General features: G+C 39.0%; 1 protein-coding gene across 5 annotated transcripts; it reads left to right on the top strand.

The window, feature by feature from the left end:
• The first annotated feature begins 1443 nt into the window (after window positions 1-1443).
• GABPB1 (GA binding protein transcription factor subunit beta 1) lies at window positions 1444-26424 on the top strand. Of its 5 annotated transcripts, XM_072870499.1 has the most exons (10): window positions 2097-2587; window positions 9102-9206; window positions 9546-9653; window positions 10551-10718; window positions 11209-11403; window positions 12534-12681; window positions 13035-13148; window positions 18080-18265; window positions 19610-19725; window positions 24619-26424. In XM_072870499.1, exons 3-10 carry the CDS (start codon window positions 9546-9548, stop codon window positions 24769-24771), a joined length of 1188 nt encoding a protein of 395 aa, XP_072726600.1. In that variant the 5' UTR covers window positions 2097-2587; window positions 9102-9206; the 3' UTR covers window positions 24772-26424. The 5 variants fall into 5 exon arrangements, with proteins under 5 accessions (XP_072726597.1, XP_072726598.1, XP_072726600.1 ...); XM_072870496.1 differs by lacking the exons at window positions 2097-2587; window positions 9102-9206 and adding an exon at window positions 1444-1546; XM_072870497.1 differs by lacking the exons at window positions 2097-2587; window positions 9102-9206 and adding an exon at window positions 1603-1792.
• Window positions 26425-26969: the final 545 nt, after the last annotated feature.

Here is a 26969-nt window from a genome sequence, read left to right as displayed (position 1 = left end):
ATATACAGTGCTGATGGACTACATGCAGACTGCATTCTTCACCTCTATAAAAGATTTTCAATAACACAGAACATTTTGCTTTTCCATAAGAACTGCAGCTAATGTCACAAGGCATTCTTGCTAATTGGCGCACGCCTGTGAGGACATCGTAACGTTTTCTATATCTACTGCTACTGTGTGAATGAAAACCCATAATATGGCAAGCTAAATGCTTGTTGAGAGACACAGAACACTTACCAACAATGGAAAAGAGCTGTGATGAAGGCTAGATTTAAGGTTTCTATACCCTAGTGACAAGTGACAGCCCCGAGAGGAGGTGTCTGGACTTGTTCTCTAGTGCCGCCTTCTGGCTGATCACGCCTAGAAAAATAAGTCAACAGGTCCCTGAGCCAGGTGACAACATATAAAGAAGGATTAACTGGCTTTCCAAAAAGCGCATGGAGAATTCCTCCCTGCAGCCTAACTCAAATAAAAAATACTGCAAGAACTGGAGAGAGTCCTGTCAGCCAGGATGGCATAAGCCCCGCCATCACGCTCAGCCAGGAGGACTGTTCTGCCGCTGCGTGTGGGAAATGCAGTTTTCTCTCCTGGACTGAATGGGTCTATTTCAGCAGTGACGCGAGGATTCAGCTCTGTGATATTTGTGAGGTGATGTTCGCTCTTTGGAATCTGGTTATTTGTGTTTTCTCCAAAGCTGTGTTAGGTCAGTCAAGGGCAAAAAATAATGGATCTGTAAACAAAGTTGTTAGAAGTATTCCTCTGATTAAGAGTATCTAGTAGGTATTATGAGCTCCAAAATACGAGTGGAATTTTGTGATTTATACCTATTTCTGAAGGATGTAGATTATGGGATCTATCCTTTACGGTGGTATCAGAAGATTCGTGACTCGGAATAGCTTTGGGGAGAATGTGAGCGTGACCATTTTGCATTGTTGAAACAAAACCAGGAGAAACATTTCAGGGGCTGGGATGTCAGATCCAATGCCTGTTTGGGACTGAAGGCCAGAGCTCTCTGACAGAGCAGCAAAGGGCTTAGGATCGTTTTGGAGTTGTCATCCATCTCTATGTCATCCTATCTCTATGATCCCAAAGCATAGCTAAAGCCCTGCCTAGGGGAGGCAAGGCAGCAAAGTCCTTGCTTAGACAGGGCACCCTCGCCTGGGATCACAACCGGAGCCCCAGCAGCTATGAGGTGGGAAGAGCAGCCCCCGCCGCCCTGTGGCAAAGAGGAGCCCCAAGAAGGCCGGCGTGCGAGATGGAGACCCTCTTTCTTATTTCTTAGGCTGCTTTTAGGGACCCCTCACCCCGGCACGGTAACAGCTCGCCTCCACCCGCCAGGGCCGGCCGAGGGCGGCGGGCGGGCAGCGCCCTGCCCCCCGCCGGGCGGGAAGCAGGACGGAACATGGCGGGCCCCTCCAGTCCCCGCTTCCCCCGCCTTTCCCCGCGCCGCCGCGCATGCGCGGCAGGCGGCACCGAGGCCGTATCCCTCCGCCGAGCCCCTTTTGTCGGGGATATTTGTGTAATAAGATAATACCTGCACCCCATGGTAAGTGCCGGGCGCCCCTCGATGCGCTGCCCGCGGGCGGCCCGCGCCGCCTCACGCCCGGGCGCGGGCTGGCGGCGGGGCAGCGCGGGGCAGCGCAGCGCGGCTTCGCGCCCCTCCCCTCCGCTCTCCGTGTCCCTCCGCCAGGCGCAGCGGGGACTTTTGTGTGGGGCTTTTGGGCGCCGATGAGCGGCGGCCTCCGGCGCCCCTGGTTGTTGTTGCGGCGGCGGCGGCCGGGCCGGCAGCACGGTAAGGCCCCATCCCCGTGCCCTGTCTCTCCCTCACCCCCCCGGGCCGGCCAAGCTTTTCCAGGTCAGTCTGCGCCTTTGTATAGGGCCCTGTTACCGGATGTGGAAGTTGATCTCTTCGCTGGTAAAAAATAATTCCACTTCCCCCGGAACCCGGCGCCGCGGCTCCCTCCGCAGCGCCCAGCCCAGCCAGGATTTCCTGTTGGGGAGAGCGGGCGCGCTGGCCGGCCTTCCGGGGACCCCGCCGCGCGGGGGGCGCGGGCAGCGCGGGCGGCGGCCTGGGCCGCGGCGGCGGCCTGGGCGGCCCGCGGGGCGCCGGGCGCGGCCTGTGGGGCAGGGCCTGCGCCGGGGTCGGGGGCCGCTGCGCGGTCGGCGGGGTGCGGGGACGGGTCGCCTCGGGGCCCAGGTGCCCGCGCCCGCCTGCGGCGGCCCCTCTCCCGCGGCTGCCACACAGGCCCGGGCGAGCGCGGCGCCCCCGGTGAGGGGCCCAGGCGCCGCGGGGCAGAGCGGGGCCCCCCGGCTCGTCCCGCGTCTTTCCCCGCCGGGCAGCCCGGTCTTGGGCCGCGTGGGGACTGTTTCGGGCCTCGCGTGGGGCGGGGTGGCCGGTTCCTGTCACGGCCCGGGGGCGGCTGAGCTGCGTGTCGGAGCTTGGCGCCAAAGGTGCCCTGAGGAGACGCAACTTCGGTGGGAGGGGAGCGCTTCCCTCCTCTGCAGTGTCCCTCACCCGGAGTCTGTAACTCTTGCTTTCGACTCTTAATAAAGCGTATGATGGGAGCATAAACGTGGGATAAGATGTGTTAGTTCCGACTGTTGTTTTTCTTTTCTCTCCTAGTAGTCAGAGTAGTTTCTGTTGGCGAGATACTGTCTGATAGCATGTCGGTGAAATCCCCTGTAGGAAGTCTTATGTGCTTAGAGTTTTTAACTGAAAGCAGTTTTATGTTGTCCTTTAACCTTCTTATTAAGGTAGCTTTTATTTAATGGCAAATGCTGCATATTAGAGTTAAATGTGCTAAAAGTTGTGAGTGTACACGTTGGAGTACTTTAGCTTAATTTTTTTTTTTTAATTATTCATGACTTCTGAAGTATTAGTAAGACTAAGCAGTTTGGTTGAAGTGTGTATGCACATAGAAATACTTGTAAGGGTACATAAATCTGCTGTGTAAGGTTAAGAGTATACATGGCAAATCAGCATACGCTCAGTGTAGACTCTTGTTTGTGACCCACTTTGCTGGAAACAGTTTGTTTTCCAGTTATTTGGGGCCTATGTGCTAGGCAGAAACTGTCGAGGAAGATTCCTCATAATAAAACAGATGCTTTAATTAGAGAGGCTGGTGATTTTTGTTCGAGGTTATTTTCAAGTTTCAATTAATGAGACATACTCTTAAGGCTGTAGTATAGTGCAAAGGCTACATCACAAGCCCTTAGATTCTTCGTGTTAGTCATAGCTGCCATAATGTAACCTTTTTGGTATCTAGTGCCAAACTTATCTGTGAAAGCTTTGTAGTTTGTTGGCAGTGCCAGCCCAGATCTTGGTTGGTGCCAGTGGTTCACCCTTGTTGCATAATAATATTTTTTAGTTGTTGCATTTTGTTGCAGATAATGGCCAAATCTGTGCTGTCCTTTTTAAGGACAAGACTTTTCTACCATCTGCATTATTTAATGGAGTTATGTTGATGATTAGTGCTAATTTAAATTAATGTATGAACCTAATTGGAGGACAGACCTGCATAAATACAGGCTTAATTTATCTTAACCACTAAGCTATTCAATGATATGTTTGCTTTTCTGATCTCTCTTCTCAGATCAGATATTTTTCATCTGATGCATACGTAATCCAACATGAAAGTCATGTTGCTGTTTAAACAAACTAGAGAGAATTTAGTTACAAACACAACACAGTCATAGAGGAAAGCTGAAAGCACTGGAATTAAAGCTGACTGCTATTAATATATTAGTGTAATTTTCATTATCGTGGTAGAAGCGTGGATACTCTAAGCCTATGATCTTTATATTAAGATTTGAAGCATGACATGTGAAATCATTGTCAAAATACATTTGGAAGGGTATGATTCCCTTAGGAAACAGTACAGGAACTTTTTGAGTTTATCCCATGTAAGTCACTATAATCACTATTAAATGATATATAAGGTAAAATCATACCAAAGTTTTTAAGAGATGGTAGCACATGGAAATACACCTAGGTTTAATGCAGACCTTGCAGTTCCTTTAAAAGTTACAAAACTGTAATTGAAATAAAAAATTTTTTGAAGAGTTGTTCTGAGTTCAAGTATTGCGCTGTTGTATCAGGATGTAAAAAAAAAAAAAAAAAGGGCAAGTTGATCCTATTATTTAAATTCTAATAATGATAAAAACTGACTGCTTGGTTAAATATTTAAATAGTTATTGCTGACTATTTATACTTTGTACTTAAAAATATTTTTGACCTTGGTATGGGTAGGCATATAAAATTAGTTAGAAATTGCTATTCTAAATTTCTGGTGATGCAGTGCAATGTTGAAATCAGTAGGATGGTAACATTTCTGAAGATCAGATCTGGGGAAGCAGGTTGATTTTTTTGAAATAGTGGAAAGAAAAAGACATTCTCAAAAGGGTGTTCTTTTTCCAGATGTAATGGGTGTGAGAGATGATGGGTCTCAAGCTATCTTCCAAGTATGATTCTGCTGCATGTCACTTCAGTAGGGAAACCTGTTTAATTAGCATTTTATGGAACTTTGTGCTGGGGTTTTTAGGAATGATTGCAGATCCTTATCATAGGTATAGTGTATATTGACTCAGTTTACCTTCTGGTAAATTGCACTGGTGCAGTCCGTGCTCTTCTAGTGTAAGTATGTCTCTTCCAGGAGCATGCCTTGGTAGAAGTACACTGGCAGCTGTGAGATCTCCATGTTAGTAAGTGTTCTGCAACAACTGTTTTGTGCCTGTTGATTTTGACCAGCTGATGTTTACTGCTGCAGTGGTAGAAGGGGAATAAAGGCTGGGTCCAGGTTCCTTGGGGCAGGACAGCAGTCTGAAAGGTGCTGCAATATTTTAAGCCAAACTTAATCTTCTTTGGACTGCAGACTCTGCTGCTCTGTCATCTGTAGGCTGTGGTGTGAGACCCCAGGTTTCCCAAGCTGCATGTTTTTCAGCTCCTCTCCCTCCCCACAGAGCCCATTTTGCACACAATTCCACCTAAACTCTGGTCAAGTGCTGTTACATACCCCTCTGGTAATAGCACGATGTTCAGATTTATAAAAACTTATAAATAAAACTATAAATAAATAAAAATAAAACTATATATAAATAAATAAAACTATATATAAAAACTTATATCTAAGATGGATACAAAAAAGCAGTGTGGTTTCCTATTGAACAGAAGTAAAATAGCAATAATAATTTGATGTAAATTTTAATTACCAGTTCATTGTGGCATCTGGCTAATGATACTGTACAGAATGCATTGCAATAATGAAATGTGGAAGTTCAGGAGGTGGTTAATGCAAAGAAGTCCAAACCCAGCAGAAGCTCTTCCCTATTTGCTCAATTGTAGACAAAACCCTCTGTTCACACAGTTGTGTAGGAGCTGTTAGAAGGCTGAAAACATACTCAGATTGCTATAAGCATAACTATAATAGTCTCAAGACTTTATTTCAGAGCCAGTGATGTTTTTATTATCTGAAAGAATCCTCTTACAAAGCATTGCCCAGCTGTCATGCTACCCAAGCTTGATGGAAATGACACTGTTACTGAAGAGTACCCTCTAACACAGTTCAGCAGAGTTGATTTGTAACACTACATAGAGTAGCAGCAGTACTTAACGAAGAGTGCTGCTTTGAAATGGAAATATTATTTCAATTTTAAATATATTTTATTGTACTATATATAGAACAGCACAGTGATACTATCAAAAGCAATTGTAGTGTGACTAACTGATCTCAAGAGAGCAGCTGAAGAATTTTGCTGGAAAGGGAAGAAAGGGAAATTCTGACACTGCAGACCCTTCTTGGTATTTCCCAGTACTAGCAGTGGAAGAGTATGGGGGGAAGTGTGGGGCATGTTATTACTCAAGGGTTTCCTGACCTTAACAGTACTGGTGCTTGGAACGGTCTGCCAAGTAGAAATTAGCTTTGGGTTGACTACTCTTGAGAAATTTTGTGAATGCTAGTATTCATTGGTTAAAAGTGACTAAATGTGCATGAGTCTTTTGTTGGAAAGGCCTCTTAAGTTGCTGCTGTTAATGCATTATTGACATATAACGTGATTTTTATTTTTGAGTTCAACAGTGTAATTTTGCTAGTTTTTTAACTTTCTTCCACTAGATGGTCCAAGCATGCTTTCAAGTACCCTATGAGAACCAAAACTTTTACTTCATTTCTAAATAAACTTGTGTCGTTTTAACTGAAGTTAAAATTCTACAACATGAAACATATGTAAACTTCTGTGGTGCTTTAGAATCATAAATTGTGTAGGTTGGAAAAGACCTTTAAGATCATCAAGTCCAACTGTTAACCTGGCACTGCCAAGTCCACCACTGAACCATGTCCCTAAGCACCACATGTACACATCTTTTAAATACCTCCAGGCATGGTGACTCAACCACTTCCCTGGGCAGCCTGTTCCAATGCTTGACAACCCTTTCAGTAAAGGAATTTTTCCTAATACCCAATCTAAACCTCCCCTGGCGCAACTTGAGGCCATTTCCTCTCGTCCTATCACTTGTTACCTGGGAGAAGAGACCGACCCCCACCTCTCTGCAACCTCCTTTCAGGTAGTTGTAGAGAGCAATAAGGTCTCCCCTCAGCCTCCTTTTCTCCAGGCTAAACAACCCCAGTTCCCTCAGCCTCTCCTCATCAGACTTGTGCTCTAGACCCTTCCCCAGCTTTGTTGCCCTTCTCTGGACACGCTCCAGCACCTCAGTGTCTTTCTTGTAGTGAGGGGCCCAAAACTGAACATGGTATTTGAGGTGCGGCCTTACCAGTGCCGAGTACAAGGGGAAAGTACTTTGTTCTTGTTTAAGATACAAACACTTTATACCAACCAAGAGAGTGTTGGTTAATGTAGGTAAGACATGGTAATGAAGGTTACATCATGTATGATCTTCCACGTGCTTCTTTTTTCCACGTGCCTCTTTTAGAACTTTTCTTATTGAGTGTAGTACAATGCTGTTTAGTTTTGCATTGAGATGAGAACTGATGTACTGTCACTCTGACAGCGTGACTACAACAGTAGTGGTTCAGAGAGACTCTGAAAAGGTCTCCATCTCAGGCTGAAGTTTGTCCCTAACATCTCCTGGGAGTAAGACTTGTATTTTGCAGGCCACCATAATTTAATTTTTTTGTTGCTTGATTTTGCTGCATGGGGTTTTGGTAACAACTTTGCAGCTTATTTCACCAGAATAGATGTGGTCAGTGGGTTCTGAATGGGTAGTTGTTAAATGTACAGACCATAATTTAATTGACCTATTTTTGTTATCTAACAGACATCAAGTATAAGCTTGTTATCAAGGCTGTCTTTTTGGTTAGCGGAGAAAGACAGGTATATGCAGAAGGCAGCTCTTACCATGAGGGTGTTCGGACACGGGAATGAGGCTGAAGAAGTGGTGGGATGTTCATCCACAGAGACATTCAGAACTCAACAGCACCAAGCCCTGCACATCCTGAGCCTGTTGGGCCAGCTTGGACTGGAATTGAACTAGGTGACCTTGAGAGGTCCCGTCCAGCCTCAATTATTCTGTAATTCTGATAGGAGACTATTAGTTCCTTTTCTCTACTGGTGTTTAAAACAAAAATAAATATGAAGAAAAGGAATTGTCTTTCCTAATTAGTTCCTAACTTCAGTATTTTGCATTAAGTTCCAGTTTTCCTTTTGCTTCTGAGGACCTTGATGTAGTGGTATTAGACCACCCGAAAAAGTGTGTGTGTCTGTGTGTGCTTTTTTCCTTCTTAAATTGCACCCCCCCAGCGAAAAAAGAAAAAGTGCCATATAAAGAGAGTGCTATATTCCGTCATTTCACTGCTGCACTTGCCGAATGCCCTCTCTGTCCTATTATTGTTTTATATAATTACTCCTAGTGTCTCCTTTTAACGGGGATACTAGGTTTTCTCTTATTCCTGTTTCTCTTTTGCTCTTTTTCTTCATGGAAGAGAGTCAGCTGTTTTCTCTTCCTCTGCATCTGACTCTGTGCTCCTTTTTCCCTTCCTTTTCCCATGGTCAGTATTTGTCCTGTCCTGCCACCTTCCTGCTCCTCTTCCCTTTTCTAGCTGGAGACAAATCAACATGTCCATGTGTACTAGAAGGGTGGACATAAATGGAGTATTATCTTGGTGAAGGGGGTATTGCTGCCTGCAGTCAGTTCTGTAGACAAGGAGGTAATCTGCTCCAGTTCATGGCTCTACTGATACGTGTTGGAGTTCTGCATTTGCAGTATTTCTGTCTTCCTTTCTAATTTCTTCCAAAGTCAATAGCTTTCAGCTTATTGAGCAATATACCACACAGATTTTGCCAGCTGAGCCAGGTACAGAGAACTTTCTAAATATGTTGTTTTTGTGATAGAAGTGTATGTTTAAGAAAAGGGATAAAAAATGATTCTATTGGGATTTCTTTCTGAACTGATATACTCTAACTTTGTGTAGGAAATTGGCTGCATGGCCTTGCAACTGCTGTTATTAGTAATACAGGCTTGAATTTGCTTATGACTGGAAGCCAAACTGATGAAAGTAATTCCATTCTTAGCATCCTGGTAGTGGAAAACATAGGTATAGGACGAAAATGTTAATGATATATTTTGGTTAGTAGCATGAGTTATGGTTTAGTTCTAAATTTTCTTTTTACTGAACAAATTTAATAGCAAGTATGAAATAGAGTGGGTTTAAAAAGATGTTATCCTAGGAAATCTTTGATGCAACAGAAACATAGATAGGTGTCATTTGTCTACATGTAGTTTTGCGTGCTCTGTATTATATGGAACTTTGAGTGCTGTAAAAGGGTGATTATCTAAGGATAATGTGAAAGTTTTTCAGCTAGTATCTCGGTCATGTCTCAATCAAAATTTTGCACTTAACATGTTTTTACTAACTATAGACAGTTGAAGCAGGTAGTATTTGTTTTCAGGCAGACATTTTAGTTCATATATCTGATGCAAATAGTACAATAATATATGCCTATTGCATCATTTTGTAGCTAGGAGTACAGAAATAATTTTTTAGGGTGAACAAAATGAAGTGATAGTGATGGACAAGATGTTAGAGAGGTGTTGTGTTTCATATCTATCTAAATGCATTTACATAGTGGTACCTTTTAAATATGTATAGGCATTTTGGATAAGTGAAATGTAGTGCCTTTGGGCATGTGACATAGCAGCCGTGGTGTAATACTATTTGAAAGCTGGACAAAGCTGCAGCAGGTTGCACTATCAGGTGAGAGCGTCTAAACTACTTTCTGCTGTAAGAAATATGCATCCAGTTCAGTTTAAATTTAGTTTGATATAACTTTGCAGCTGCTATGGTTACAGCATTGTAATACTGAAATCTTCACCCCAGTGTCAGTTCTGTTTGGCTGACAAAAGTAATTCTAAAATCAAGCTGCTTATTGCAATCAATAAAGCTTGTTCTCATGGTTAAAATACGAACTCCAGTTTTTTACCTTTTCAGAGTAGTTCAAAAATAATAATTAAAAAAACGACAGCAGCATTTGTGTACTCGAAATAGTATTAATATTATTATTTCTTCTTTATATTCCTTTATGTCCTTCACTAGATGTCACTAGTAGATTTGGGAAAGAAACTTTTAGAAGCTGCACGAGCAGGTCAAGATGACGAAGTTCGCATTTTGATGGCAAATGGAGCACCTTTTACCACAGATTGGGTAATGAAAACTTTTGCAGTGTTTGGTAAATCCTCTTACTTTTCTCACCTGATGGAGAAAATAGGATTATTGCAATTAAGCATTTATATTGCAAGCCTTGGGAGTTTCTTCTTGGAATTCTGCAGTCACATCATCTGAAGTCTAATTCAAAAGTAAAATTGTCTGTTTCTTCATATGACCTCCTATTGATTTTAGTAACAGACTGTGAATGAGCTTGTTCTGGTGGCTTTTAAGATGAACTTTGGAATGGTTAATGGGAGAAAGCAGCAATCATCCTCCTAGTTATTGTGTTTATGTATTTAGTATAGTAAGAAGTCTGAATTAAGAAAGCAGTCCCAAGTACCTAATAAGTGCAGCTGAGAGTTCCCTGATACAGGGGCTCTGAGTTGTCTTTTGGAGGTGCCTGTTTTTGAATAGGTTGTATAGGGAGGTCAGGTACCTAAAATTCTAGGGTATTTACAAGCCCTTGAGAGCCTTAATCTACTTAGTGACCTAACTTTCGAGTTAACCCTGTTTTGAGTAGGAGATTGGACTTAAACGACTTCCAGAGGTCCCTTCTGATGTTGGTATGGTGTATTGACCAACAGTAAAAATGGGGTTAGGCCCCTTGAAACATCACACCTCAAAAAGACAGAAAAAAAATAGCACAGACCTCAAAAAGTTGCTTCCAGTGAGCTATTTTTAGTGTCTTGTGATTATTGGGAAAAAAAAAAAGTAAACTTTTTTTCCCCCCCCTCTTCATACTCTGTAAAAGCCCTGACAGTTTCTTTCCTTGAGACTACAAGGGAAAATGATTTTGAAGTGGTGGCCTGATACCTGAGTTTGATAGCTCCAGAATAAGAAGAAATACTTCATACTGACATCTATTAAAACTCCACTTTTTCCATTACATTGTAGTTGGGAACATCTCCACTTCATCTAGCAGCACAGTATGGACACTACTCAACAACAGAAGTGTTGCTGCGAGCAGGTGTAAGTCGGGATGCCAGAACCAAAGTGGACAGAACTCCATTACACATGGCAGCATCAGAAGGCCATGCCAGCATAGTAGAAGTCTTACTTAAGGTAAAGACTACTGAAAGACTGACTGTCTGAGGTGGGGATATTACAATGGTTTATGGACAAATTTTGCAACTTCCTTTTAGTCATGAAACCAACATTGAAATGATATGAATATTTATACTGTGTGCATTGGGTGCTTTGTCTTCCTGTTAAACTGTAATTTATTTTAGCATTAAAATAATCATGATTTCAGGTGAATTATTTATTGCTGTTTCAAAATAAGACTACTTCTTAATTTGATGTTGTGTGGGTAACAACTTAGAGCCAAGACACGTTATGTCTTAGGGAGTCTTTCATCCTTTGAGGTAAATAATTTATTTGGTAGTTAGATTGAAGGACTTTTAATAAATCTGTAAATGTAAGATAACAGGACATTACTGCTGGAGAAAGACAATTTTGGGCTTCATTGTGTGACCTTCATTATTTCATGTGCTTCTTCATTATTTAGTTCAGATACTTCTAATGACGGTTTATGCATTGATCTTGTTTGTAGCATGGTGCTGATGTCAATGCGAAGGACATGCTCAAAATGACTGCGCTTCACTGGGCTACTGAACATAACTACCAAGAAGTTGTAGAACTCTTAATAAAGTATGGAGCAGATGTTCATGCTCAGAGTAAATTTTGCAAAACAGCATTAGATATTGCAGTAGACAATGGAAATGAAGACCTTGCAGAAATATTACAGGTAACTTCTGATTCATGATGTTAAGGGAACTTGCAGCAAAGTACTTGTTTACACATGGGATAAACTAAGCTTTTAATATAGCAGCTGTGAGGCCCTGTATTGACTGATAATGCTAAACTCCAGTCTAGTTCATAACATGGAAATGAGATTAACGTCAGTAAACATTAGTTGGCCAAAGAGCGTTTTCACCACCTACAAAGTCAAGGATAAGTATCCTTTATTTTCTTAAATTTGAGTGTTGTAGTACACAGAACTAGGTAGACTCTTCACAAGCAAGGCGTAAAACTTAACTCCCTACTCTGCCGGATATGTTTTGACTATACCCTCATGTTCAATTAGCTTAGTATATGGATATTAATTTTTTAACAATTGGAGATCAGGAGAGAAGAGGTGGCTTTTTTTCCTAGAATTAGGAAAACTAGGATTGAATTGTTGGAGGAGTGATTGGGGTCGGGATTATAATAGATACTTCCATGGAAATGTATGCTTGCTGTTCAATAGTGTTCTTAAAGGCAAATTAAGTGCTAAGCATTATTGAGAAAAGAATAGAAAGCAAATGAAAAATACCATTTTGCCACTGTGTAAATCTGTTGTTCTCCTACATCCTGTCCTGTATGAACTTCTGGTCTGTTCCTTTAGCCTCCTCTTCATGGCAGAAAGGATATAGTAAATAAAAGTCAATAATAATTCAAAGAAAGACAAAAAGAAGAATGCCAGCTGCAATTCATGGCAATTACTAAGCTGTCAGAGCCAATTTTCATGGCACATAGCTGCCACAGCCGTTTTGGTTCTTCAGGCCTCTATTTTAGACACTTGAGCTTGCACATCTACAAAGGGCCTTGTCTTTATATGGTCCTCTTTGTTTACAATAAATGGTAAGGAGAAGTAGCGGTGTGTTATTATTCTCTTTGACTTCAACAGACTTTTTGTCTTTAGATTTCAGCCAAAAAAAAATGTTCCTCATGTACTTACACAGAGCACAAGATGTGACATGATGTGTGTATATTGCATAAGTATAATAAGGGAGATCCTCCCTGTTTGAGTGGGGTGTGCAATAATTCTAGTTCTTACAAGGTAAATAACTTCTTTATACCTACAACTGGAATGATACTATTACCTTTGTCTCCTAGATTGCAATGCAGAATCAAATCAATACGAATCCAGAGAGTCCGGACACTGTGACGATACATGCAGCAACACCGCAGTTCATCATCGGACCTGGAGGGGTGGTGAACCTAACAGGTCTGGTATCTTCTGCAAATACATCAAATGGAACAGGTATTTAGATGCCTATAGGATAGCTACTGGGATTTTATACTTTAATTGATTTTCACCATTTAGTGAAAAGGCTTGAGCAAAAACAGTGGTAAGAATGGAGTAGTTACCATGTTCCTCTTTTAGTGTTTTTTATGTGTTGTAAATATCTAGGTACTTAAAACAACAGTCTTCACAGAGATAAATTATCAGAAGTTGTATTTGCTTAACAAACTTGCCTTCAGAATAGCATTTTGATTTAGCAGAGTCTTGCTGAGAACAGCGTGTGTATGAGAAGCTTCAGTGCAATAATAATAAAAAAAGGGACTTCACTGGTTTTAAATTTATCAGCTAACTTTTTTTTTTCATCCTACTAGATGAAACAGGAGTGTCTGCTGTACAGTTTGGAAATTCATCGACATCAGTATTAGCCACATTGGCAGCTTTAGCAGAAGCATCAGCTCCACTGTCTAATTCTTCAGAAACACCAGGTTAGAAAGCTAAGTCATTTAACCTAATTTAATAAACTAAAAGTACGTAACTGGTGCTTTTGGAGATACAGTTCATACAGAAATGATACTACAATCTTCCTTCCTTTTTGCAGCATGAGCAAAATTTTTCCTTTACTTTGACCTGGATGGTGCCAGATTTGTATGTACACTTATTTCTTAGTAAGATTTCTGACCACAACTGGTATTTCTGTGCCTAATGTGAGCAGCATTCATCTTGCTGAAAGCAAGCATAATTCAGGAGATTGAATTCACATCTTTGGCTACATACAGTCTAGTTGCATTTGGTGGAAGAATGTTTTCTTTGCATCCTTCTTTCTGTTAAGTATTGGGAAATGGGCGCCAGTGTTGTTTGCATATACTTTGTCAGCAGTTTTCTTAACCTTTCCCCCAAAAGGCACAAGAATATTTGCTGATCTTAATGCGCAGTTTGACCATTAGAATGTCTATGGGTCGTCTTTTCAACATTGAGGCATTCTGCTTGTGTTTATAACAATATGTAGTGATTAGTATGTCCCACTTCAGGCAGGTGCGCTGTCATGGCACTTCCAGTAAACGCCAGCCTAGCAATACATTATTGTCCTAGGCAGAAGCAGCCTGCATCCCTCACTGCAGCTGTATGCACACTCCCTTATTCCATAAGGCCATGACAAGAAGCCAGAAAGGCACAAGGAATTCCATTGCCCCTAGTTCCCTAGTTTTGCATTCCTCTTTCTTAACACAAAAACCCTTCACCCCTGCCTCATGGATCTTTGCCAGTTACTGCTTTGTCTGAAAAAAGCTTTGGTCAAGATTCCATACTCTGCAAGTTGCCCTGGATATCTTTCTCCATTCTTTCTGAATAATGTGGTGCTTGCTTTGTGTACTTTTTCACTTTTGTTGATTACAACATGCAAAGTGAAGAAAGAAATGGCAGTCAGGAGTCTTCTAATCAAAGTGGATAACAAAGACTAGTCATTACTAGTAACAGGTTTGAGAGAGAGAGATATAAGTAAGGAAAAGACCTCCTATTGTAATTCAAGCAAGTTGTAATACCATCTATGATAAAGTGTGACCAAAAGCTTCCGAATTACTGAAAGTTACTTTATAAGAGGATGCCACTAAACTTCTGTGCCAGACCATATTTTCCAATTATGGTGTATGCTAATATCTTGCCATTGCATGAAAAAATCGGGTAAAACTAGCACTTAGGAGATCAAGTGCTATGTTAATTCTTTGTTAGCTAGCTTTGGGAGACAGAAATCTCTAGTTTTTGTCTCTGAAGTAGTGTACTTGAATAAAAACTTCTGTTATTCTGAGAGTGCCAAAAGGTGTTTTGGTGGAGACCTGGCTTTCTAAAGAAAGCTGTGAAGTATTTAATGCATACTTTACTCACCCAGTGCTGTTTTGCATACGTTGCTCCCCAGTTTTCTCAGGCAGTATGATATGTCTGTAGCTACCGGAGTTTTATGGTAGGCCAGATTGCTTTTTTGTTTATTTAGTATTTTTAGTATTTATTATACTGACATGTAGCACTATAGCCTTATTTCCAAGTTAGCTTGGGATTTTGAGCACTGATTAGTGATGTGATATGTAGCAAGATGAGCCTAACTTCAAAGCCAGTGACTGGAGATCACTATGGAGAGCAACAACCCTCTGTTGATCAAGGATTTATGATGCTTATGGTAACCTGAATTTTTCTGAACACGTTTCTAAAGAAATGCATTTATTTTGCGTTTTTGTTGCTGATGGTCAGTATGATAAATTTTACAGAACTGAGATACTTTGTGTGGCCAAAGTCTTTGGTACTTAAAAGTTCTCACAGAATTCAGCTCTGCAGATGACATCATTCTTAAGGAAGCAGTCTTCACTGAAAATATAGAAGAATCTGTACTCTCAGACTTGTTGGCATGACAGCTGCATCCCAACATATACCTGAGTTTTCATCTCACAGTATTTTGAAGTCCTGCAAAATTTCTTCTTAATACAGCTCTTTTTTCTTCTACTACTTCTCAAAGCCATACTAAGTATAGCTATACTATTTTTTGACATTTAAATATTGCAATTGAAGTGGATGATTCAAAACCAGAATGCAGTGCCTTTAATTACAGAAGAAGCTGCTGATGTTTTCAATCAATTAATATACTTCAGTGAAACTCAGATCTAACTGTAGGAGAGAGAAACTTGAGAAGGGATTGCATGGGATTACAGAGCATTAAATGTGTATCCAGGACTCAGTAGTAGATAGACTTTGGTAACTAGTTGAGTGTTCCCATGTTTTGTGGCCCTACCCTTGCAGCGGTGCAGCGTAACCTATGTTACATGTCACTGAAGATAAAAATTATTAGAGAGGAGGCAGGAGATGACAGGCAGGAAGGAGTAAGCTTCAAGTCTTGATGCAGTAGCTTCCCACCTTCAATAATGCAGTGCGTATCATACTTAACCCTCCTGTTTGTTTCAGTTTTTCTTTGATTTTTATGCAGATGTGTGGGTAATCCTGCAGAATCTTACTGTCTGCAAATTATTTCATGGGTTCTTACTCCTTTAATAGTTTATAAAGTGTAAAGAATACAAAAGCAGCTTTTTATCACCTCTGCGTCAGTAGTACATGTGTTCAAGAAAAAAACCCAACCCAACAACAACAAAAACCCCCTTTTCTTTGTGCTCATCTTGTAAAAGATCCATTTATAAAAACTCTCAAAAATTGTCGGATTGAGAATTCTGGTTTTGACTCTTACCTTGTATTTAGCCTCCTGTATTTAAGACTGTATAAACTTGGACAAAGCACTTAGGTTTTGCCTTTTGTGTTGTTTCTGTCTAGGTTTTTCTCTTCTTTCCAAGTTAACTTTACCCTGATCTCTTCCCCCTAGTTCTTAATGTCTTACAGTTAAAAACACATCAATTTCGTAAAACCAAAGAAAGGTGCTTCTCACTGGAGCTGAATAAATCATGCCTTTTTTAATTGTTACTTGAATGAAGTGTATATGAGGACATGGACGTTACGTACAAACGTGGTGCATAATGTATGTATGGAACTTGGAGCTGGATTAGAGAAAAACCTGGTTTAAGATGTGTATTTGGAATGCAGTATTTGGTGTGCTTATGTTGGAATTAGGCGTATGTCTTACTGCATGCGCAGTCGTTCTCCCCCTGCACACACTGCAGAATAAAATAATGCACATTAATACAGAGATTCTTGAAAATAATCGTGCTGCTGTTTTAAAAGACTTCAGCTTTCCTTCAGCATGTGAAGTAGTGTCGTAACTAGTGATTATATGGATATAGATATGGAAGGAGAGCAAGGGAGGAATAAGGACTATATTGATGGGGTTATTTTTCTTTTATATAGAATAACTTCTTTTTAGACAAAATCTCCATTTTTTTCTTTCAAGGTCTGAAGAAGTCCTAATAATGTTTCCTTCCAGAACTAAAAGCCCAACGTTGAGTTTGAAACTGAAAGATCAGAGCTGTTTGCCACAGCAGCTAGTATTGGCACTTGCAACTTGGAATCTTTGGTGACAGTGGTCTTTCTTACTCCTGAGCCTGTACTTGGAAGCTAAATCAAGTTCAATACAACACCACTTATTCATGTAGGACTTACTGTTTTGGTTTACTGAATAAACACTTTATGAATATTTAAGCAGTGCTGTAGGACAGTAATCTCTGAACATAAAGATCTTCAGAAGGCAATGACTGCAGTCATTATGTGAACTAGAGAGTGATTTTTGTGTGTGTTATATTGTAATTAACTTAAAAGATGAAAGCTTCAGGGTTTTATCTACCTTCTCTCATCTCGAGCATCACAGCACAGTCTATAGGGTTTTAATTTCATCTCTGTAGATAGAAAGCACTCTAATATCTGTTATTTAAATCAAAGGCTTTGCTTTTACCCTGACAAATAGAAAATAAAATACAGAGTTAGTGTGCTTGAAATTCTTTGAATGTGCTACTAGTGATCTTGCTCTTCGTCTCAGTATCTTGATTTTTTTTTTTTTAGAAAAAAAAAAAGGGCAGTAGTGCGAGACCCCAGTTACAGTGTATAGTGCAAGCTGTGGTATCTGTTGTAGTTCTGAATGCAGTCTTCCCCTTATCTTACCTTGACTTATAGATGTAATATAGAACTGTGAGAGTTCACTGCTGTATACTCTTTATCAAATCATGAATTTGAAATATTTAGTTGAGCTGGGATTTTTATTTTTACTTTTACCTATAAAATTATATACATACAATGTTTATTTTACTTTTTTAGCTTTATCTTTCTCCTTCGAAGGGGTAAAAATGTCAGCTCTGTAGAACTTTTCCTTTAGTCCTGTTTCATATTTTGTATAATAAATAAAGTTGTGATTGTGTTTGAAGTACCAATGTAGTACAGACAAAACTTAAAGATTCTCTAGAGGTCTTTCAGTCTGTTACTGTCTTGAAGAGCGTTATGGTAAGCAGAGAAATCAGGGCTGGGTCCTGAGGTGTACACCTGGCAAGGCACTTGTTGAGGAGTAGTTTCAAGCTAATATTTCAAGTTTCATTTTCTTTTTTATTCCGCTGTTAGTGTAACTTAGTCCAGCTTGTGTACAATGGAAAAGTTATTTGTGTTCTTAAAAACAACTCTTGTTTGTGCTGCTACATTAACACTGAACCCAAAGCATCAGTTTTGAGTGGAGTGTATCTCTTAGGAAACATGCTAAATAAAAAAATTATTATATTGAGAAGGGTAAACCAGGACAGAGCTGCATATATATTTCAAAATGTTAGTGCTTTATGTTGGCCTGGTGAAAGATTTCTATTAACAATATAATATGTTGTAATGCGTTAATTGGGGGGTGGGGTCAAATTTTGAAAGACATGGAAGAAATTTTTTCTCAGCTGTACCAAAATGCATTTGAAATCATAAGCTTAATTTATAAATTGACTTAATTCCTTTACTAATCTGTTGATAGTTGTGGCCACAGAAGAGGTTGTGACTGCAGAATCTGTGGATGGTGCTATTCAGCAAGTTGTCAGTTCTGGAGGTCAGCAAGTTATTACTATAGTTACAGACGGCATTCAGCTTGGTAATCTGCATTCGATTCCAACCAGTGGAATAGGGCAACCAATCATTGTGACCATGCCAGATGGACAGCAAGGTGAGTGGAAACTTGTACGGTTCAAGCTTGAGGAACTATTTTAGTTATAGTAATAATAATAAATTGTTAGGTGCAAATAGCTTGGACAATTTTGTGTAATTATCAATTTAAATATATCTTTGAATTCTTATACTGCAAAAGCTCAGACACATGAGCTATTGCAGTTCAGTGCGTTACCACATGTCAGCTGAGTCTCTGCATTAGGAGAAAGAATGGAAGAATTACTAAACTGTATGGAAGAGAAATGGGACATTTAAGGGAAAAGTGATAACTACTTGCTTTGCCTTCAATAAGCTTGATTCTTGCAAACTTGTTATGAAAACCAGAAGATGGAGTAAAACAAGAGCCTTCTTCCACTACTTATGCTGTTGCCTTGCTGGAAAAATTGTGGGGAGGTGAAGCTTGGATTTAGAAATCTGATGCATGAAGCAAGCTGTGCAAGTCCCACGGAGTGTGTTCTTATTAGAACAAAAGCCAAGTCTTACATGCTTGAGGTTTTAGAGGAGCAGTGGCAGACCCAGTGAAGCCAGGGTGACAGAAATTGTCCTGTTGGGCCATATGTACTTTGTGGAAGCTGCTAGTACAATAAGTACTATTTTGTGACATGCATGTGTTTTGGGTGGTTTCTTTTAAAGATGCTCTGCCACTACTATTTAGACAAAAATGATTCCTTCTCTGGTTTCTCCATGAGGAATCCCAGGGTGGAGTTGTACACTGGAGACAAATGATTTGGTTCACAGTCTGTCTGAACAAGTACAGCTAGTTATCAGACAGCATGAATGTGTGTAGGTAGTAATTGAAGTGACAGTCACAAGATTTATTTGCCAGATGGTTGCATGAGTAAATTAGAGTATGAATTTCTTTAGATACCTGAATTTTTTCCTCCAAGGTTAATAACTACTGGATTTTTGGATTACCTAAGGTGTTCTAACTAATCAAAATCAAAAGCCAGTTTTGTATTTAGTATTTGCTTCAGCAACATTATAAAGGAGATGGTCTGCTACATAAGTTACAGAATTGACAGACTGGTAACTGTGCTGCAATTCACTTCCATGTCTGTTTCCTGTGTGAAAAACAGCAATGATACTCCAGAGTGACAGCTAACTATTGTAGACCTCAGCAACAAAGACTTTTAAAATTCTTTAGTAGCATACAAGTAGCTAAAGGTTATAGTAAATTTTCCCTGTACTGACTTTATAATGCACATTATAACATAGCTGTGTTTTCATAAGGGAAAGTCTTTGCATGTTATTGCTGTTAATAAAGTTACTTAATTGTATGAATTTTATATAGTGCAAATATTGTTTGAAGTAAATGTATTTATATGTACAAATATGTTTTCAGTATTAACGGTTCCAGCAACGGACATTGCTGAAGAAACCGTGATAAGCGAAGAACCGCCAGTGAAGAGACAGTGCATTGAGATTGTTGAAAATCGCGTGGAGTCTGCAGAAATAGAAGTAAGGAGTATGTTACGTGATATGTGTTAACCAGAGTGTTCAGCACTGAGTATCTGGTTGTGGTTTTTTGTGTTGTTCTAGAGTTTAATTTCTGTGTTACCACAGAATGAAGTGCATGAAACAATAACTTGTTCAGTCTCCCCTGTTACTGGAATTAATCTTTTACAGAGTTGTAAAAAGAATATAGGAGGGCTGTTTGCTTCATCCTTTGGTCGTGCACATAAAAGTGACACTTGTTTAAATATTTGATAACTTAATTTTTTTGTTTTTCCTTTAAGATCACTAGCTAGTGTTTAAAAGTAGCCACCGATATATTATCGAGTAACTTGACTCTTTCCGCTAGCAGTGAATGAGAGTACTGTACCCTCATCTTTCTGTTATGACCACATGCTTGTCCTGATTGTGAGATCATATTTTTAGCAATGTTTCCTTTCCATTCATGATATCTAGATAACTGTTAATGGAAATGTGAAACAGTAAGATTCTGTGTTTGTCAATTTTTATCTGCCCCCTCCCACCCCCTCTTTTTTTTTTTTTAATTCTGGAGCAGTTTACTATTACACATCTTTGCACCATCCTGGTTTTTTTAAATTATAGTGCAGAAAACCTAACAACATTGAGAGGGCTTTTCTTTTAATATATGACAAATAGATGTAGCTGTTCAATTTAAAATTATAGCTTTTTTTTTTTTTTATATTAACCACAGTAGGTCAACCATCTAATTACTACTTCTGTTACTTCTACCTGTGCTGACCAGTTTTGGTCAAAAATTTATGAAAATTGCTGTCTGCCTTGACTAGGCTGTAAGTTCTCATTTTGTCAACTCCATGATATTTCATTTATCAAAGGTTGTATTCTCCAACTTCTGTTCATATTATTGAATTGTGCCTAATTGAATACTTTTTATTGTACAGTATGTGCTATATGTTATCCATGTCTAATAACAATAATTACCACCTTTCATCACTTGCTTTCCTTGTCCTTAAGTTGTCATATCAAATACTTTCGGCCTTTGCAGGTTTGTGGTCATTACAGGTTATCATGACAGTTGACATTTTCTTGCTGCATTTTTTTAAATGTATGACTGTTACAATAAAAGCATTTCTTTTGTTCACACTTTTAAACATCTGCCTGAATTATTCCTAAAGGAAATTACATTTCCTTAAATATTTTAATAATTCTGTTAGGTGAAAGAAAAAAAATCTAGATTGTTTAAGGAATAAATTGACCTGTTCCTAATTACAGATAGTTGGTATAACAGTACAAATAATTATTTTAAGGGGATTACCAGTTTCAGTTATATATTTTAAACACATTTCTCAAATATCAAAAGAAGTTGGTTTAAATTAGTTACTTTATGTGTTACTTTTAAGTGCAAGTTTTGATGACTGACTTTGTCCCTGCCTGTGCAACTGCCTCTGTGTGGAGGCCAGTTGACTTCAGGAGCCTTATTGTGGTTCACAGGGGTATGGTGCTACCTCACTTTGGTAACAGGGACATTAAAGAAGTGCACATAAAGTCGGTTCACTTCAAACTTCATCATCATAGAAGGTGGTAGATACTTGAATTTGGAGGGAGTGGGACCCCTCCCCTCATTAAAATATTTTTTTAATGTAGAAAACCTTTATTGTTTGGTTTCTTTGCCTCACTGGTGATTAATTCCTTTATTTCATTATAAAGAGTTGATTCAAGGCTAAGAGTGCTTTCTTCAGCTGTTTTAAATTCATAGTGTATGAACAGTTAACTGTGGTTTGAAAGTCTTTAAGTTGAACATCCTCCCATTCATGTGAGGTGACAAACTTTCTTGTGAAAGTATTGTGAACGACTAAAGCTGTAGTGGTGGTTTTTGATTTTTCTCTTTTGGGTCTGTTAAGTTCAAACATTTCAGTTCATTTTGAAGAGTGATAGCAGTTTTCCTAAACAGTTTGATATTTTAAACATAGGATGGCAGCAAAAAACCCCCTGTCACACAGATACTCTGTTTTTTATTTTCATGCATAACTCATTAACATACAGTGATTTTTATTTTCATTCTTGAATTTGACTGTCTTTCCCATGTTGCATGTTTGAAAGGTGACTCGCATTAGAACCACCAGAAACATTTCATTAGACTAAAAAAAAAAATCATAATTGTGAATTAATTATGTTGATGAATTCATATCCCTGCTTGGTTTGGTTATTTTCGTTATGGGTGTCCCTGTTGTCAATACATCGACTGTTAAGAAAAGTTACATGTAATGAAGAAAATTCCCTGATCAAATAGAAGATTTCTTAAGAGCACTCAGGATCCTCTAATTTGATTTTTACCTGGGTAGGTTTTTATACTGATACAAAAGGACCTCAGATAATTAGAACACTTTCAGTTGTGTTCTAAAGAATGCCCTAAGAACACTTTCTGGATTTGATGAAATTAATAGACCAGATATAGTCCTCCCTATTCTAGATGTCAAAGTTAAGGAACCAGTTTTCACTGTTCAGTCCCCTTTAGATCTGCATTGCTCCTCCAGAAGCATTGGTTTCTTTCCACTGCCTAGTTAGGCAATATACTTGGCCTCAATTCCTCAACTCATTCTGTTTATGTTAGGACTATGACTGTCTAAAAACTACACCTATTAGTTGCTGGACTAACCTACATGCTTTGAATTGCTAGTCTGTCTGGTAGATACTGGTTTTATATTCTTGTCTCTGCCACCGAGACTTACTTTTTTTCCTTTTTTTCTACCCCTTCCTTAATGTGTTATACTCCTTATGGGTACAAGGCTCTATTTCTCTCTTCTGTGGGAAATGCTCATAAGATGTGGTCTGAGAACCTCTGCACCCCGAAACGTTTGCAGTCTGCACACACTCCATAGTAGTGATAGCGCCTTGCTTTCTGTAATGCATCGCAGAGCTACTGGCCAGTGAGCTACTGGTGGTTCTTATGCTTCTGCAGCCCAGCAGACAGAGCAGCTTTGCTTCTTGCCAGTAGTAGATTTCTGATATTTTTTATGTGACAAATTCATGAGATAGATAATGCCTAGCTCAGTATATCCCAGAGCTGAGTGCCCTTAAGAGGAAAGGGTTGCTTTCTACATGTAGCAGGATCAACTGTTTTGACCGCTTCCCTGAGAATTGTCTTGTCGTTCTTTTCACCAACTTTCTACGCCACAAGGCTGTTTCACATAAGCTGTTGGCTCCCCTTAAACTACATAGATAACTTACAGAAATAGCAGTATGTTTTGGTTGGACTGGTGCTGGAACACCATTGGAGTATTCCTTTGAGGTGTAGGCTCTACCGTTCATTTGGCATTCGTCAGTCTAGTTGCTACATGGGTTGGCTATTCATAAAGTTGCTTAAAAAGCAGAATTCAAATTTTCGGAGGTGGAAGCTGAACTTCCTTTTCAAATAAATAAACAAGATCAGATGAGCTTTCATTTTATCAGCATATGCTCCAAGTAAAGCAAACCCTAGCTAGCTTCCGTCAGCTCTTAAAGCCCTATGTAAAATCAGGTTGCACTTAATGGAGTTTGTTCTGTTCTGTATTATAGCTAGTCTTTATAACCTGTTAATAACATCTCTCCTTCACCTGTTGTTTTTGCTATACAGATGCTGCTGTTAGCAATGATCTGATCACCTATGTTGTTACATTCCAGCACATTCAGCACAGCATGTGACTGCTAAATGTGACTGTGACAAGTACTGAGAACAGTAGCAAGTAGAAGGGAGGCAGAGTATTTTGTATTTTCAGGCTCTGACCATGAAAATATGTGAGTGCATCAAAGAGGTGAAGAATAGGGATGCTGTTATGGGGGTGTGGGAGGAGAAACTTCTAACAACTGTTTGAGGTATTAAATGGGAATGTGATACTGAACTGCTGGGATGGGAATAAGGTGAAAAGGCAACTTATTTACACTGGGCCTCAGTTTTTGATAAGAGTTTTGTTTTTCTGGGAGATAGCTCGCTTCTCTGACAACCTCCCTCCTGTGGCTGCTTAACAACTACAGTGGAAAGAATGATTTGAAATCAAATACTACCTTAGTCATAAAAGTATGATTTACTTTAATGAAATGGTATTTGGCTGAAGATCAAAACAAAACTATTTTCCAAGCAAATTGCTTTTTCAATTGGGCTCAATGCAGCATCAAACAAAATGACAGTACCTACGTCACTGGAGATAGAAATACATTCTCCTTAGTGCCTAAGGCAGCTTCATAGGAAGTGGCATTTCCCATATTATTTTGCTTGGAAACCATTTTATAGCCATCCCCAACAAACTTGTATGCAGGATGGAGCATTAAGTTACTCCTTTTGAATTGATGCTTATCTGGCTAAATGCCTATTAATTCATAAAAATGTGGTGTCTTTGGGGATGTAATTATACCTCTGGATTGCATAGTATCAATCACTTCAGGTCACTTCATTTAGAAATCAGTTATGTGTATTTTGGTTAGTGGGCACCTGTCACTTTCCAGTGCAAACTGCTGTTAGGTAACAGGTTTCCATTATACTGTCTGATTAGAAATACAACAGAAAGGGACAACCCTGTTAGACTGGATTCCAATTTTAAAAAGTAACAAAGGGAATTGAATCACTGGAGAAATGTTAATATATTACGTTAGTATTTGATCACCATGCTTCCACTTTTTTATTTCACTCTTTTTCCATGAAGACTTGCTTGCTATCTTTGCAGCTAAAGAAACTTAGGTTTACTATATTTACACTTCAAGCCTTATTGTGGGGAGTTGTCTGGTGTGATAGTTCATGTCTGATTTACACAGCAGCATTCATATAGGTTTGCCTGAGAACTGAACAGTTTCTACATGATACCCTAACACTTGAGCTGCATGTAAAGGAAAAGTATTTGCCATTTTAACTTGTATTTGACAAAATATTGCTGGTTCTGTTTCTAATAGGAAAGAGAAACTCTTCAGAAACAGCTGGATGAGGCAAACAGAGAAGCACAAAAATATCGTCAGCAGCTTCTAAAGAAAGAACAAGAAGCAGAGGCCTATCGGCAGAAGTTAGAGGCAATGAACCGTCTCCAGACTAATAAAGAAGCTGTTTAATAAAAAATGAACATACTGCAAAGCCTGTTACTTTCAAAAACCTGCAGTACAATCTTGAACTGTACTCTATATAGGTACAGACACAGGATTACATGATAGAGAAGATGCTACAAGTTGATAACTGGACTTACACCGTGAGCTCTGATGAATTTCTTGTAACATAAAAACTCTGAATTTAGAAATTGTGAAAAGTATTTAAAATGAAATACTGTAAATAGTTCTTTTTTTTACAGTTTCAAAATGAGTTGATAAATCTTTTTGAAGGGATCCAGAAACACGAGAAGCCAATGTTTTTGTGAAATTTTTGATTTTAGTATGAATCTAACTTCTGAAAAACAGAACAGTTTTAAGGGTGATGTTGTTGATTTAAGCTGACAACTTGAAAATGAATTATGTGACAAAATTAATTAACAGTTATTTCTACATGGTAACAACTTAAACTTCTCTGAATAAGACATTTCCAGGTGGAAATCTTTGTACAGCTTTAAGTAGTTGTCTCAGATTCTCTGAAAACCATTTTTGGTTTTTTTTTTTTTTTATTTTAGGTGGTGAAATTTTTATATTTAATTTCAGATATATCCAAGTAGATTTACATGTATATGAAGCTAATATTTTTTAAACTTTTCAGTTTGTACATATGCTGCATGTTTTTATAATTTCTGCACATACATCTTGCATAGGTATTTTTCAGCAAAGATGAGAAAAATTATGAGAAAAATGTTTAGCCTATAGGTCATTTGAAGTAAGCTAGCAGCCAGTTTTATTGTGGATGGTATATTTCTTGGAAGAATGTAATTTGTAACTAAAAAGAACAACAACAAAAAAATCTTAATTTACATATTAGAGGCAATTTAAAATTTGGTAGTGGAGGCATTGAAACTTCACTTTGTGTGTCTTACAATTTTCCTGTACAAACACTTTCAAGTTCAGTAATGAATGAAAAAGAATGTCTCCACTGGAACACAAATAGTAGTTCTTTTAGAATATTCCTATTGATCTCTTTTCCCCAGTAGCCTTGAAATTATTTCAGTGATACATTTTTTCTAAACGGACTTTTGCATTTTAATTATGCAGTTGGACAGGTAATTTTTTTATGTTGTAGTGATGCTCTTCTTAGCTAGCATCATTGTTCTTCACTGTGATACTGTGTTTGCGTGTGTCTGTGCAGTGATCTATTATGCTTAGGATTTATATAGCACGTTACATCTTCAGAGCATTGTAAAATCTTTTAAAGAACCCTTACTGTACTGCCTGAGGCAGGTAAGTGAGTGTTATTGTCTCATTTATAACTGGTATAAGTGCAACACAGGGAGTGTTAAATGACTGGCCCAAGACCACATGAATCTGTGGTAGACCTGGGAATAGATCTCAGGAGTTCCTGGCTTCTAGTCCTGTGCTTAGACTGAGCTGCCTTAAGATTGTTCAGTGCTGTGTTACAGTAAATTTTGAACTACTGTGCAGATTCCTTTTTTGTAAGATAAAACTCTTTGTGCTTTGCTTTGTTGTTCCATGTTCCACTGCTTTTACAGAATTGTTTATATAAACTTAAGCAAAAAGTCTAGTTTACCTATACTGTACACAGAAGAATTACCCTTAAAACTGTACTCTGGCCTACTTTTTCTATTTTACAATTAAATATCTTTTCCACATATATATAGTGTAGAATCAATTCCATTTCAATTGTTGTTTTGTGTGCGCATTAGAAGGTCAAAGCTGTGCTGTGTTAGGCATTCAGAAAAATATGAAAAAACAGTTCTAGGCTTAGAATAGCCTTCAAAGGTAGGAGGGAGGAGTGGGGAAAGAATTGCATTATACAATATGAAGTAAAATCGTCCTCCTTCAAACTTTGACTTGAGTTTATGGAATTGGCAGTTAGGAAAAAGTCATAAATATCCTAGAATTGGTATAAATTTGGCAAATTTGATCCTGATTGGCAAATTTGACCCAAGAATAATCAAAAGATAATAAAAAATGGAAAATCTGTGGTGGTGGTTTTTAGAAGTGTTTTCAAGGATATAATCATGCTCAGCTGGTACTAGGACTTGAAGCAAGCCTTGTGCAGTGACTAACTGGAAGTTACTATATTTTAGGGTTTTTTTCAGAAACTATCCATTATGTTACTAGTGAATGCAGGAACCAGTTGGTCAAGTTAAGTGTGCTGGTTAGGCAGTGCTCCGATTGAATTATTCTGTGATCAA

Source organism: Ciconia boyciana, chromosome 8, assembly GCF_034638445.1.
Source record: "Ciconia boyciana chromosome 8, ASM3463844v1, whole genome shotgun sequence".
Taxonomy (NCBI): Eukaryota; Metazoa; Chordata; class Aves; order Ciconiiformes; family Ciconiidae; genus Ciconia; species Ciconia boyciana.
The sequence above is the reverse complement of the archived record's forward strand: the minus strand, read 5'-3'. Positions and strand labels throughout refer to the sequence as shown.